Below are 16,566 nucleotides of genomic sequence, written 5' to 3'. Positions count from 1 at the left end.
CCTATCTTGAGCTTCAAGTGCCCCTCTATTTAAATTTATTATGTGCATCAGTGCTTATCTGTTCTCTGAGCTTTCACAACGAAAACACTTTGAAGATATGTAAATCCGCCTCAAAAGCACAACTGGCTAAAAATCCCAAGCTGTGTTTTTGGCACAATATCATGAAAACCATGGCATAAATGTTATGTGCTTTTAAAATATATTATCTGAGAAGCATTTTTTTTAAAGTAGGAAAGAAAACCAGGCGAGTATTAGAAGATAGTTCATTATGGTGTTTTTTGCATATCCTCTAAAAATTTTTCTTTTTTCTCTTCTTCATTCTATATACCTATTCACATGGCTCATGTGTTGGGTCTGAGCCAGAAGGATATGTAGTTTCCCTACTTAATAATTTCTGGTTTCACAACAAATCAGAGTTTGTGGTTCAGACTCCATAACATGTTCTCTTCCTCCAAATGAGAAAAGATAAACATTTATACTCATGTAGAAATGTAATAATGAAGAATTTTTTTTAAAAAAATTGACATTTATCTTTTCAGCTCCTTGGTCTCCATACCCAATATATTCTTCTTTATTCTCTTCGGTTACAAGCAAGTTTGAACCTCCTGATTTCAGCTCATGCGAAGTAACTTTCCCTAGAAGTTCCATGTCTACACAGAAGTACATTTCTAAATTACATTCTTCAATGTTGTTGTCCCTAGGAGGAAAAATTAACAAAAAGGAGGGGGGGAAAGAAATATCAACCAGATATAATCATTACACTGAGGTGATGGAAAAATGGTGGTCATCTGAAAAGATTTACAAACCTTATCCAAATTAGGGAATTATAAAATTCAGTATCAATAGATTCCAAATCCTTTATTGTGAGTTTCTTATTTAGCATGCGCTTGTAGAATGGCAGGGAAAAACCAGTGTCAATGAATTTGCCATGAAACAATGCCTGTTGAGGATAAAACATCAATTTGGTATTGGATACAAAAAGAGCATAAAGTATTTTGTTCATGGCATAAAATGAATTGCTCTAAAAGCTCTCAGAACAGGCATATATATAAAACAGTAAGCTTGTAGAAACCAACATGATGAAATGGAAACACTAAGGAAAGGATCAGGTAACATGATCCTCAACATGTTACTACCAGTGCAAGATACCTTCAAATACAAATTACACTGGCTGGAAACTACTTTAAGCAGGTCTACTGTCCAATGCAAGGGTGAGCCTATAAAAGGCAGGAAACAAATTTAGCTATCTCCCAGAGCAATTGCTGGATATTACACAGTTAATGAATGAGAAATAAAGTAACTCAGGATATGGGGGGGGAAACGTAATGGAAAAAAGGTCTGTTTAAACACTGTAAATCTACTGAAGAGTCTCTCTTTAGAAACAGATTAAATACAAATTCAACATGTCAGCCAGCAGAGGGCTTCATGCACCAATTTGAACAAGCATCTCAGTTTAATGAAAAAGTAAAAAAAAAAATCTGTAGACACCCTAACACACACACACACACACACACACACACACACACACACACACACACACACACACACACACACTCCCTCTAGAAATAAGTATGCAACCAAACATTCTCCAGTATGAATCTGCTATTACAGATCATGTCCCTCTTTCTCTGACTTATTTAGAATGAATAAGGAAAAGTGATCCAAGACACTATATCCATGATGATAACTAAATTCAACTACAGGATAGCTTTAGGGAGAGTTGCAAAAATTTAGATATCTTCTGTGGCTGTTAACAATAATATAAATAAATAATGACTAGGTTATTTTTAAAAATATTTATATTGCACGCTTCCCTATGGCTTAGAGCAGCTTGCAAATCCAGATTCAAACATACAAAATACAATAAAACTCCTAACAAACTTCTCCCCCTAAAATGCCTGCAGACTGCAATCCACTAGAAGCTGTGGCAAATAAAATGGCCTTACGGTGCCTCCTAAAACATTAATGTCCACTCCCATATCCTTCAGCAAGCCCATTCCTTAGAGTGGGAGCTATAACAGAAAAAGCACAGGTTCTCGTCAATGCCAGGTAAGTTAACTTAAATGTGGGGGGGTGGGGGGGGGGAGCCAGAAGATGGCAGCTTGTGAACCAGGGCTGGTGCATGGGGATGTACGGGGACAGGAAGTCCTTCAAATATGTTGGTAATAGGCCATCAGGGCTTTAAAGGTTATAATCAGCATCTTGAACTGAATTCAAACCAAACTGGCAGTCAAGATAGGCAACATACTTTCCCATGGGCTAGACTGTCAATAACTGGGATGCTACATTTAGAACCAGTTGCAGTTTCCAGATTGTTTTCGAAGGAAGGCAAGTGTAGAGCCCATTACAGTGATTATGTGTTCTATGAAAAACTACCTATAATTGTCGAAGGCTTTCACGGCCGGAGAACGATGGTTGTTGTGGGTTTTCCGGGCTGTATTGCCGTGGTCTTGGCATTGTAGTTCCTGACGTTTCGCCAGCAGCTGTGGCTGGCATCTTCAGAGGTGTAGCACCAAAAGACAGAGATCTCTCAGTGTCACAGTGTGGAAAAGATGTAGGTCATTTGTATCTACTCAGGAGGGGTGGGGTTGAGCTGAGTCATCCTGTGAGAGTTTCCCAGGGTGTGGAATGCTAATGGCGGAAGGCTTCACTGTATCCTGAGGAGGTTCTTTTGCATATGGATTGGTACTTGATGTGCTAATCTTCTCTGCAGGGCTATTGTCAAGGATAGAATGTTTTGTTAGCCTGGTGTTTTTCAGAACTGGCAACCATGCTCTGAGATCCCACTTGCAAAATCACCAGGTTAACAAATGCGCTGATCAAGAATTCCTCACTACATCCCGACACGCACAGAAAACTATGCAAGACTGAAGCACAGCCACCTAGACTATATGGACTCCCCAAAATACATAAGGATTCAGTCCCACTCCGACCCATTGTGAGTGCCATTGGTTCACCGACATATGAATTAGCTAGACATCTGGCAGATCTCCTGCAGGACCACATCGGGAAAACCTCGTCTTACATCAAAGATTCAGCAGATTTCATCAACAAAATCAGTTCTCTGAAACTCAATCCACAAGACATACTTGTCAGTTTTGATGTTGTATCCCTGTTTACCAAGGTTCCAGTAAAAGACACCATTGCACTTATTAATCAGATTTTCCCAGAGGATGTAACAGCCTTATTCCACCATTGCCTGACAACCAGTTACTTCCAATGGGACAACGAATTCTATGAACAGATGGATGGGGTGGCCATGGGGAGCCCACTCAGCCCAGTTATAGCAAACTTCTACATGGAACATTTTGAAAAAACAGCTCTAGAATCAGCACCCCACAAACCTAGTGTATGGTTCCGGTTTGTGGATGATACATTTATCATTTGGAGCCATGGGGAGGAAGAATTGATGGGGTTTTTGAATCATCTCAACAACATCCACCTGAACATACAATTCACCATGGAGAAAGAAATCGAGGGAAAACTCCCATTCCTGGATACCTGGGTCATCCGCAAAGCAAACTTTCAGTTAGGTCACAAGGTCTACAGGAAACCAACTCACACTGATCGGTACCTACACAAAAACTCCAATCACCATCCCCGACAGAAAAGAGGCATAATGAAAACATTAGTGGATCGTGCAAGACGGATATGTGAGCCGCACTTTCTCAATGAGGAAATTAATCATCTAAACCACGCACTTCAGGCAAATGGCTATTCCAGAAATGAAATCCGAAGAGCAATCAAACCCAGGATGAAGCAAACAACCAAAGAAAAACAGTCTCCCACAGGAAAAGTGTTTTTGCCATATATCAAAGGAATTACTGATCAGATGGGAAAGCTTATGAAAAAGCATAACCTTCAAGCAGTATTCAGACCCACCCGAAAAATACAACAGATGCTACGATCAGCAAAAGACAGCAGAGACCCCCTAACCTCTGCAGGAGTATACCGTATACCCTGCAGCTGTGGACAAGTTTACATCGGGACCACAAAGCGTAGCATCCAGACAAGAATAAAAGAACATGAAAGACACTGCAGACTTGGACAACCTGAAAAATCAGCAGTGGCTGAACATAGCCTAACTCAAACAGGGCACAGTATCTTATTCCAGGACACCAAAATACTGGACAACACTTCCAACTACTTTGTCAGACTGCACAGGGAAGCCATTGAAATTCACAAGCACAAGCAAAACTTCAACAGGAAAGAAGAAACCTTAAGAATGAACCGAGCATGGTTGCCAGTTCTGAAAAACACCAGGCTAACAAAACATTCTATCCTTGACAATAGCCCTGCAGAGAAGATTAGCACATCAAGTACCAATCCATATGCAAAAGAACCTCCTCAGGATACAGTGAAGCCTTCCGCCATTAGCATTCCACACCCTGGGAAACTCTCACAGGATGACTCAGCTCAACCCCACCCCTCCTGAGTAGATACAAATGACCTACATCTTTTCCACACTGTGACACTGAGAGATCTCTGTCTTTTGGTGCTACACCTCTGAAGATGCCAGCCACAGCTGCTGGCGAAACGTCAGGAACTACAATGCCAAGACCACGGCAATACAGCCCGGAAAACCCACAACAACCAACTACCTATAAGTTTATACCACAAGAAATTGATCGAATATTAATCGATTTCACATATTTGAATCTCCTGGGTAACATAGATAACCTTTTTCATGTGTATTAAAGATAAAGCATCATCACACTCCATTTGTAATGTCAAATTTAGTTATGACAAACAGTAGCAGCCTACATTTCAGTAAACCCTATGCTACCCTGGTGATTTCTATTTCTTCACTGTTTATCTTTCAAGAAAGAATCCTCATCCTTATTATCAGTAAAAGAAAAAGGATGCCATTGTCTCCTAGTTTCTGTCTATGATCCTGCTGAAGAATACCATTTCTTCATCAGGATGGACAACTATTTCCTCCATTTCCAAGCAGCTGCCATTCGTTATTTTCTTATCAGCACCAAAGACATTGTATCATTTGGTATCTGATCTGGAAGAGGGAACAAGGCTGATGCTTCCTCTTTAAGCTATTGTCTGTGGCTCTCTCATCCTTCAGAACCCCAAAAAACTAATGATTTGTGTAAGCAATGATTTAGTTAGAACTTGTATCCCAAAGAGATCAAGCATGATAATTAAATCCAGGAGGCATATCTCAAAACTGTTCATAATTTTTAACCAGATTCTCTTTCTCTGTCATCAATGCAAATGAGCAGGTATGTTCACATGTTTTTAGAAAACAAAGAGATTTGGTACAATAGTTTTGTAAACAGGACACCCTCTTTATCCCTAATGTGTGAAGAGACACTTGCTTCACTTGTTGCTTTCCTCAGTGACTTTCCTGCATCACTGCCCACTGTTTTTTCTTCTGGAAAAAAATGCTTCCCAGTTGGAATATATGGGCACCACTTTTAGGCATGGATATCCAGGACTTGACAGGCATTTTCATATAAGGCAGAAGAAAAATTAAATCCTGGCCGATCCTCTTGGTACTCAGATTAGGCTATCACCTCAAGACTGTATTTTGAGCTACTGTAAATATTTTCAAACCATAATTACATAAAATGGGAAACTCAGTAAAAATTCAAGCCCTTTAAAAATGAGTTCAGTCATCACCACAAAAAAAATTCAGCAAAAGAAAACCTTTAAAAAACTTTTACACTGTTCTAGCTGTTGATTATATTGACTTGCACTGTCTAATCCACCTTGGGTCTCAGTAAGAAAGGCAGACTATGAATTAAATGAATAAATAAATATATAGGAATTAAAACTGGCACAGTGTCACACACAACTGACAGTTTACACAAACACATATGGCAAAACACAGGACCTGTACATGTGATCATGTACACAATTTTCTTCCTACATACACATGTACAATTCATACAGGAAAACTATCACATATGAATGCTGCACAAGTGTCAAGGAGTGTATGAGAAAGTCGTGAGTGACAATGTTTACATGAAATACACATTGTTTTGTAAATGGAAGTTCTTTGTATGTAAGAAATCTCACACATCTGAAATGTCCCGTGTTGAGATGTTAAATGTATATTCCAAAAGCATACAAAACTCAGAGAATAGTATGGGCAGTATAAAAGAGAAACACAATATATACACAGTGCATTAAGTAAAGTAGCATCTCTTTATATGGAAGAGTTTGCACCAATATGTCGTATCATTATTCCACATTGTGGGTTCTTTGGTTGGACATTGGTTTCCTTCTTTCACTTTGATACTGTTGGGCTTTGTTGGTTCAGCTTGCATGGAAGAAGGACTTGTGTTTACCTAAGATTTCCCTTTGCTTGGAAAGCATTAGCTATGTTTCCCCCATAGGAATGGTGAGTGGTTACGGTTTCAAGGATTCTGTATCCCTGAAATTTGGGTCAGGTTCTCTAATCTAAATAGAGAATCCTGACTTGGGTGGGAGCTGGGTCATTTTTCAAGCAAAGTCCACCAAATTTGCCAGGAACCTACATGTTCGTGTCCACCAAAGACTCCCCAAGTTTCAAGAAGCTTGGATCCCGGGGTCCAAGCATGTGGGCTTCCTGAACAAGCTAACCGTAACCACTCACCATTCCTATGGGGGATACACACAACCACTATGGGGGATACACACAACACAACCACTGGCCAAAAGCCAGTCCCAAACACAAGTCCTTCTTCCATGCAAGCTGAACCAACAAAGCCCAACAGTATCAAAGTGAAAGAAGGAAACCAATGTCCAACCAAAGAACCCGCAATGTGGAATAATGATACGACATCTTGGTGCAAACTCTTCCATATAAAGAGATGCCACTTTACTTAATGCACTGGGTCCTTCTATCCTTGAAACAAAATTTGCCACCCATGGTATGTGCATGTATGTGACCACCTGAAGAAAACAAGGTTGCTTACATATAACTTGTTCTTCAAGAGTGGATCATATACATTCACAGTCCCTCCCACCTCCCCTGTAGATCTGTCTTTGGGTTCCTCTACATTTTGTAAGATTTGGATTCCAATTGTGCTGCTCATATTGGAGACTGATCTATGAATATAACAGAGATCAGAATACTGGAATAAGGCAGGAGAGGCCCCCTCTCTCTCATGTACTAAAGTTTGAATATTTTCTGGGGATACAGCACGTCTTACCCCCTTGTTGCCTGATGGACACTGCTTTTAAAGCATCTCTCACCTACTGACAAGATACCTGTAAGCAAAAAAGATATCTGATCCTTTAATTATCCCAAGTCTAGCTTTTGAGGGATTTTTAAAGAAAATAATTTCAATCTGAGACAATCAGGTGAAAAGGGGACATATAAATATTTTAAAAAACAAATAAATATTCTCTTCTTCCTACACTGTTTCCTTCTTCCTTGTAGAAGCAGGGAGGAGACTATCTCATTATCTGGGCAAGAAAATGGCATCAATCAAGAAGAAGACATTTTTAAGCTTCTAAAGAACAGACTCCATACTCTGTAGTTATTTCAACTGCCATTTCCACTAATGCAGCTTTTCAAAATACTTTTGGAGATGGGGCACCCAACACTGAACAAAGTTTCATAAAATCACAGAATTGCATATAGGCACAACCATTCTTGCTATTTTTTTCAATCTTTTTTAACCTAATACTATCACTGAGATTTTCTTTTGCTGAGGAAATATGCTAAACTGGTAACTTCAATTAACTTTCAATATTGGGCTGACTCCCATGGTCCTGTTTCACTAAAATGGAGCTTTCATTCAGCACAGGAACACATCTACTGTCTTGTGCCTTCCACCACAGGAAAGCACATTAACAGAACACATCCAGGAAATCCAGAACTATTACCCAAAGTTATTTTCCTAGTAATTTCAACAGTTTTACCCATCAGTAAATGTTTGATATGCACCCCAATATTTATCACCTCACATGGTTTTTAACAAGCCTAAAAAATTCATAGTACAAAGAACTGAAAAACCATTCATGTCAATGAAATCAGATCTATTCCTGAATTTTTGATTAACACAATCCCAGTAGGACTGCAGATCTTTCCAAACAGAGTACTAAACATTCCAGTAGAAAAAACTGCAAAACATACAAACAATTAAAAAAAAACACTCACCATGGCAATAAACCGCCCAATGAAACAGAAATACGAAAGATGATCAGGATTGATTGTTGATGCTGGATTTATCTGTAGACAGTAGTTGCTCTTTCCAGCATATTCAAACAGGCAGTACATAGGGTTCAATACTTCATGGGAAAGCAAGAAGAACCATTCTCTACAAAAATTTACAACAGGATAAAAGACAACACAGCTATTTAAGCACTGACAAATCTGTGTGGACATGAAATACATAGGCTTGGATCCAGCAATAATTTCTACTGACAAAAGGGATTTCTGTCAACAGCGTGAGACTTCCCTACCTCCTTCCTTTAGTAATGCTACCTGCAATGTTGCTCCTGGAGAACTTGGGTTCCCTAGGAACAGGATGAAGGGGAAGTCTAGATCTGCAGTGGGAATGGATAATAAACTAACATCATTAGTTTATTATCCATCCCACCCCCCTTCTCACACACACACAAATCACTGGATCTAAACCACAAGCTACAATCTTACATAGGGCTCAGCAGAGTATGTTTTGAAAATGTTTTCTACAGGTAATCACAGCACCAAAAAGACAATATGGTTTTAAAACAGCAAATCTGTTATACATTGATTAAATGCAGTAAAATCATTCAAAACACTTCTGCCCAGTCATGTGTATTTTCCTCCCATGCATATCACTCTGTAGTGCTGCAACCAAAGCAAGCTTAAATCTACTCCATAATAAAGAAAGCTAAACAATCATGTAAACAAATGTTAGGAAGTAAGAAACCTTCATTTGATCCCAAAGCTACAGGTGTCAAACTGGAAAATGCTGGTAGTTTATACTTCTTCAGGCAAAATTTTACAATCACCAGTGCAGGAAGATCCCAGGGGAATAGCTTTTTGTAGCAACAATCATAGAAAAGGAGACTGGAGGCACTTTAAAAAACAGACTTTTTGTAGCCTCAACTTTTGTGAACTGCATTCTTTCCATGACAGTTCATATAAAAAATAAAAAGTCATATGCATCTGATAAAATGAATTCCAGTATAAAATATCTGAGATGAGTATTTAAAAATTTAGCCATCTTGAGCCATGTGGAAAGGCTGCATTATGTGTTTAAATAAATACAATGTTTGCATGCATGCCTGTTGACAGCAAAAGGCCATGAAATGCAAGAGGAACAGGTTGTGACATTTCTATGTAAAACTCAATGTTGCTATGTTCTATGTAAAACTCAAACAAGCCTAGGGACCGCAATCTGCAACGAACAGAAATAACAATTCAGTTTCCGTATTATTTCAGCAACACTACTGAAAGTCCAAATATTATTAACCATACCATTAGGAGAGCATTCATCTGCTCACTTTCCAATATCCTATATGCAATCATCTATAAACAATGTTCTTCTGCCACCAACATAGGACAAACAAATCAGTTTCTACACAGAAGAAGAAATCTGACATGAAAAATGATTAACATTCAGAAGCCAGCAGGAGAACATTTCAGTCTCCCAAGATGGTAAGCTGCTAACTTGAGTAGCCATTCTTCAACAAAAGAAGTTCAAAGGGAAATTCCAGCATGAAATTACTTGATTTTATTTTGTCTTTATCAGTCAAGTTCTGAATAAAGGCATGCTCTTCTTGCCACAACATTTGAATGTTTTTAAGCACAACCTGTACTCTGGACAACAGACTACTCAGGACAGAATATGGGTAAACAGAATGGTTTCCAATGGCAAAGATGTCAGACAAGGATGCATATTATTTTCCTCCCTGTTCAACCTCTATGCAGAGCATATCATAAGGAAAGCTGGATTAGATCTAGAAGGTGGAGTGAAAATTGGCAGAAGGAACATTAAGAATTTGAGATATGCAGATGACACCACATTACTAGCAGAAAATAGTGAAGACTCAAAATTACTACTGATGAAGGTTAAAGGAGAAAGTGCCAGAGCAGGATTACCACTGAACATCAAGAAGACAAAAGTAATGACTACTGAGGAATTACACAATTTTAAATTGACAATGAGGAAATTGAAATTGTTCAAGATTTTCTATTCCTTGGCTCAATCATCAATCAAAACGGAGAGTGCAATGAAGAAATCAGAAGAAGACTGAGACTTGGAAGAGCAGCTATGAGGGAGCTAGATAAGATCCTTAAAGATAAAGATGTCTCTCTGGGGACCAAGATAATCTAAACTATGATATTCCCCATTACTATGTATGGATGTGAAAGATGGACAGTGAAGAAAGCTGACAGGAAGAAAACTGATTTATTTGAAATGTTGTGGAGGAGAGTTTTGCGGCTACCATGGATGCCCCAAAAGACAAGTAAGTGGGTACTAGGTTAAATCAAGCCTGAATTCTCCCTAGAAGCTAAAACAACAAAACTGAGGCTATAATACTTTGATCACATCATGAGAAGACAAGATTCTCTGGAAAAGTCAATAATGCTAGGAAAAGTGGAAGGCAGTAGGAAAAGAGGAAGACCTAAAAGGAGATGGCTTGACTCAATAAAAGAAACCCCATCCTCCTGTTTGCAGGATCTGAGCAAGTCTGTTAATGATAGGACGTTTTGGAGGTCTTTTTTTCATAGGTCGGAGGCAACTTGATGGCACATAAAACAGGGTTAACATACCTGTAACTTATGTTCATTGAGTTCTTCTGTGCTGACACACATGGCTGGCCTGCGCCTGCACAGTCCCATGTGTGTCAGCACAGAAGAACTCGATGAACATAAGTGACAGGTATGTTAACCCTGTTTTCATCTTCGTTCTTCTGTGCCTATACACATGGGACTGCGCAGGCACAGGCCAGCCCCCGGAAGGTTCTTTACCGCTTTTTTTGAGCTCCGAAGGGGCCATTGGTTGTGAGCCTAAGCGACCATTTCCCGCCCAAACGGTCACATGCCCTAACAGCGACCAACGGCCCCCTTCCCTCAGTTCTTCTTTTCTGCCTCTTTGAAATATATACATAGAATTTTAATTTTTTTTTGTGGAATTCACAGCGGGGCAGGAGGGAGGGATGTGTGTCAGCACAGAAGAACTCGATGAACGTAAGTTACAGGTATGTTAACCTTGTTTTCATCTTCGTTCTTCTGTGCCTCCACACATGGGAGAGTACCAAGCTTCACACAATAAGGAAGGCGGGGTGAAATCCAACTCTATTTTATTATATACCACAAGCAGTAGTACAAAAAAAATACTTGTTCAAAACTATTACAGTTGGTCAATAATATATACACACACACACACACACACACACAAAGTTTCATTCTCATCATTGGAGTAAGGCATTCCAGTGTACCCTTATGAGAACAAGGAGTGTAGGACAGCCTTGGCCACAGCAACATCTTGTTGTACATTGGCATCCATAGCATAATGCTTTACAAACGTGTCAGCAGATGACCACGTAGCCGCTTTACAAATGCTAACCAGCGGCACACCCCTGATAAGTGCTGATGACGCTGCCTGAGACTGTGTGGAATGGGCATTGATCCCAATGGACAATCTACCCTGGCCAAAGCATAGGCCTTAGTAATAGCCGACACTATCCATCAGGATACCGTCTGTGACGATGCCTTGTGACCCTTGTCCTTGATCCCAAATCAGACAAAGAGATGGGGACTGTTACGGAACTCCTTAGTCCTGTCTAAATAAAAGGCTAAAGCCCTCCTCAAATCTAAATTGTGAAGGGCCTTTTCCCCTTTAGTAGATGCATTCGGAAAGAACACAGGCAAAGTGATCTCTTGCGACAGGTGGAAGGCAGACACCACCTTAGGTAGAAACTTAAGGCATGGTCGCAGAACCACCCTATTTGTATGGAAACGAAGAAATGGAGGGTCAGCCCTAAATGCTGCTAACTCGCTAACCCTTCTGGCAGACGTTACAGCCACCAGAAACGATACCTTGTAGGACAATAAGTCTAAAGGGCATGTAGCCAACGGTTCGAAGGGAGGTGGCATCAACCTAGATAGCACTAGGGAGAGAGACCATTGAGGCACCGGTGGTGTTACCGGTGGGTAGAGATTAAACATCCCCTTCAAAAACTGGCGAGACCTGTAGTGTGAAAATACCGTACAACCGTCAACCTGATGGTGAAATGCGGAGATTGCCGCAAGATGTACTTTTAGGGAGGTAACCCCAAGCCCCTGGTCCTTCAAATGACATAGGTAGTCAAAGATTAACCCTAAGGGGCTACTATTAGACACTACATCTTTTGAAACTGCCCAAGCTTCAAATCTAAGCCACTTAGCTTTGTAAGACCGTCTAGTGGGAAGTTTCCTTGCATTTAGCAAGACTTTCTCCACTTACTCAAAATAAGTCACAGGTGGGGTAGAATCCGCCAAGCAGACAGGTGCAACTTCTTGGGCTCGTGGTGGAACAAGCTCCCGTTCAGCAGGAGATCCTGCCGGGGAGATAGACTCACATACGTCCGATTGGACATCTGCAACAGTTTGGGGAACCACACCTGTCTTGGCCAGAAGGGTGCTACCAGAATGCAATCTGCATTGTCGTTCTCTATTTTGCATAACACTCTTGGTATTAGCGGGAATGGTGGAAACATATAGTGCAACCTGTGGGTCCACGTAAATTGGAAGGCATCCCCAATAGAGAGGGGGTCGCTCCCTGCCCTTGAACAAAATATCTGGGCTTTGGTGTTTGCTGACGTTGCAAACACATCTATGTTCGGTTGGCCCCACATCTGGAAGATCGGCCCAATGTACTTTACGTTTAGTTCCCACTCGTGGTCCAACATGTGTACTCTGCGAAGGGCATCTGCCTGAGCATTGTCTGTTCCCGCTACATGTATAGCCCGAAGCATCACACCATTCTGGATCACCCATTGCCAAATGAGCATGGCCTCCCTGCAGAGAATCATAGATGCTGTGCCCCCTTGCTGGTTTAGGTAATACATGGCAGTCGTGTTGTCCGTCTGCACCAACACTTGACGGTTCTGCAGAAGCGCTGCAAGGGACACAAGTGCAAAACAAATAGCTCTTTATTCAAGAACATAAATATGCAGGTTCCTTTCCCTCTCCGACCATACATCTTGCACACATGCAGCACCACAATAGGCCCCCCATCCTTGCAAGGATGCATCTGTGGTCACTGCAACTTCCGGATGCAGATAGCCAAACAGGGTTCCCTTAAACAAGTTTTCATCCAACAGCCACCAATCAAACGAGGATAATATGACCCTAGGTATGGAGAATTTGAGAGATGGAGGGTGCTGCAGAGCATTGTACTTCCGCACAAACCAATTTGGAAGCGGATGCATATGCAGTCTCGCAAAGGGTACCACTGAGGTAGCAGCTGCCATATGACCCAGTAAGCATTGTATCTTGCGCACAGATTGGAAACGATTTCTTTTAAACATGGAAATTAATCCCCTCAGAGACTTAACTCTGTCTTGAGGTAGTAGTGCTTTACCCTTCACTGAGTCCTATACGGCACTTTACGGCTTGGTACCAGTTTTGATTTTTCAAAATTTACAAGCAGACCTAAATGTTTGCAAGTCCTGACTACTAAGTCCACATCTTGCGACAGCTTAGTCTCTGAGTCTGCCACGATAAGCCAATCATCAAGATATGGAAAGATGGTACAGCCATTCTCCCAAAGGAAAGACACCACAGGCGCCACACACTTAGTAAATACTCGTGGTGCCGTAGATAGGCCAAAGGGAAGCACCCTGTAACGGAACACCCTTCGCTTGTAAACGAACCCCAGAAATCTTCTGTGTTCCTCTAGTATTCCAACATGGAAATAGGCGTCCTTCGGGTCAAGGACAGCAAACCAAGTCCCTTTCTTTAACAAGGAAATTACTGCAGACAATATGACCATCTTAAACTTTGTAACTTTAAGAAAGGCATTAAGTCCCCTTAAATCTAGAATGGGACGTAAACCCCCATCTTTTTTGGGAACCAGGAAGAAGCGAGAAAAGAAGCCTTTCTCAGACTCCTCATATGCCATTTCCTCCACAGCACCCTTGGCCAACAGAGACATGATCTCATCCTCTAGTTCCACCAAGGTATTATTCACAGCCCTTGATGGTGGAATACACACAGGCAGTTCAGTGAATTCCAGCCCATACCTTTTATTCACAATTGTTAAGACCCATGAGTCAGATGTTATTGACTCCCATTCAAACAGGAAAGGCTTCAGCCTGTCCGAGAAATTCAGGGCTGTGGTTGGTTCATTCTGTCAGAATTGCCTCCCTGCTCCTTGCTGATCTTTTTGCTGAGCAGGAGGTTGAGATGGACGGGGCTTGAAAGGCCTACGCCTCTTGGGTTGCTGCGCAGGAGTGAAATGGCGTTGAGAAGCAGGGAATTGCTGGAAGTAAGGACGTTGCTGGTATCTTCCATGGTACTGATACGGGTTGTATCTTGTAGAGTACCATGGCTTAAATGCAGACCTGTCTGCCGAGGTCACTCCCAACGACCGAGCCGTCTGCCTATCCTCCTTCTTCTTCTTCAGCGCCTCATCCGTGGTGCTGGAAAACAGGGAATCTCCCTCAAATGGCAGATTCTCAATCTTCGTTTTCACCTCTTGTGGGAGAGCCGTTGACCGCAGCCAAGAGTGCCTTCTCAGCATCACCACTGCTGACATACCACGGGCGGCAGTATCAGCTGCATGACTCCCCGCATTCATCTGCTGCTTTGAAAGGCGAATGGCTTCATTCTGCAGCAGGGACACCACTGCCTTCTTATCCGCAGGTAAGTCAGCGACATATGGCGCCAGCTTCTCCCACAGGTACAACTGATAGCCAGCCATGATGGTTTGGTAGTTGGCTATCCAGAGGGCCAGTGCCGAGGTGGAGTATTGGCGTCTACCCATGGCATCAAGCTTCCTTCCCTCTTTATCTGGCGGGGCGGAAGAGGAGCCAGACCGTCGGTGCTGGATTTCCTCAGCTATCAGGGATGATGGAGGAGGATGTTTGATAAGGGATTGCCATGTGCCTTGCTTGATCTTGTACATCTGCTCAATGCGTTTTGATGTAGCTGGCAGATCCGAAGGTACCTTCCACACCTTTTCCACTATCTCCTCCAAGCCTTCCAACATGGGGAAACCCACCGTAGCTGGGTTGTCACCGTAAATGTGACACAGGAGCTTGTCCTTCGTCTTAGGCACCGCTGACGATACATCAATCTCCAATGCCTTTGCCATACGGGCCATCTGGTCAGCGTAGATACGGAGGTTCTCAAAGGGGGAACTCGTACTCGGGCCCACATTGTCATCTGGAGACGGTTCCGACAACGATTCAGATCGATACTCGAAGTCGACATCAGCTTCTTTCTCCTCGGAAGCAGGGGCCGACACATTGTCTGCTGGAAACGGCGGAGGTAGCCATCCACACTGCCCTGATGTTGATGTTCTCGGATCCGATGAGTCATACCCTGCCGGGGCCCCCTTCCACTGGCAACGGTATGCAGCCGGAAGTTAGGAGGCCTATCGGTGTTGTGATGCTAGGGAATGCTCTGAACCTGCGCTCTCCACATCGGAAAAACAGCGTCGATTCCGAGTGGAGGAAGCCGGAGACGCGGGAGATGGCTCTCTGGCTGCATGTCGGGTCCGACTGTGGGTAGTCGGGCTCGGTTCCGGTGAAGGGGAACGATGTCCACTCAAGATCACGACGAATGCACCCGGATCCAGTACCACCTCCTCAGGAGCAGAACGGACCGGAGAATTCAGATGAGGCGAAGGCGTACGTGGAGACACCAGCATTACATCATCAGCCGATTGGCGCTGTGGGGACCGAGAATGCCGATGCTTGGACTTCTTCGGCTTCTTTGACGGAGGTTCCGAGCTGGCCCTCGGATCCGAAGCCTTTTTGGTGGATGACTTCTTACCCGCAGCCTCCGGTCTCAGAGTCACGGTACCTTTCGGATCCGACATCAGAGCCGACGCTGTAGGAACCGACCCCTTCGGCTCCGATCTCGACGCTGACTTCTTCAGATCCGAATGTGACGACGCCTTCTGTCTGGGCGAGTTCGGAGACATCGCCACCTGCAACCCCGCTTTTGAGGCTGCTTTACTCATCGGCCGAGATGCCGACACTGACTTAGCAGATGCCACCAAACCTGCTCTAGATTGCCTTCCGGCAGGAGTAGAGCTGTGGCTAGCCTTTGGAGAGGATAATGGAGTTTTTTCCACCACCGAGGGGGGTCTGGGAGCTTCTTCCCCATCCAGCACTTTCTGCCACAACGACGCCTTCAAGCGTGCAGAACTCTCTTGTCTGGCCTTATGGGTAAACTTCTGGCAGATTTTACAAGCTGGGACATTATGACCCTCCCCAAGGCAAAACAGGCACAGATCATGCCCATCGGTCTGGGCCATCTTCATTTGGCACTGAGCACAGTGCTTGAATAAGGCCTTAGAGGCCATCAAGGGGTTCAGGCAATACGCGTCGTCGAAACAGTCCAAGTCAATACACACCGAGTCCAGAATCAGTCCAAATCAGTCAGAAGAAGAGTAAGTCAAATCCGAAGCCTGA

At 42.7% G+C, this 16,566-nt stretch overlaps 1 protein-coding gene across 2 annotated transcripts in view; it reads right to left on the bottom strand.

Moving 5' to 3' along the window:
* Positions 1-16,566, bottom strand: part of WWP1 (WW domain containing E3 ubiquitin protein ligase 1) — a 90,533-nt gene that overhangs the window by 12,435 nt on the left and 61,532 nt on the right. For both annotated transcript variants that reach the window (XM_054984500.1, XM_054984501.1), the window contains exons 17-19: positions 8,105-8,264; positions 807-940; positions 557-697 (exon numbers count right to left, since the gene is read on the bottom strand). In XM_054984500.1, the coding sequence (XP_054840475.1) occupies positions 557-697; positions 807-940; positions 8,105-8,264 (435 nt within the window). The remainder of the gene's footprint in view (positions 1-556; positions 698-806; positions 941-8,104; positions 8,265-16,566) is intronic.

The sequence above is a fragment of the Eublepharis macularius genome, chromosome 7 (assembly GCF_028583425.1).
Source record: "Eublepharis macularius isolate TG4126 chromosome 7, MPM_Emac_v1.0, whole genome shotgun sequence".
Lineage (NCBI taxonomy): Eukaryota > Metazoa > Chordata > Lepidosauria > Squamata > Eublepharidae > Eublepharis > Eublepharis macularius.
This window is presented reverse-complemented; position numbering and strand designations above follow the sequence as displayed.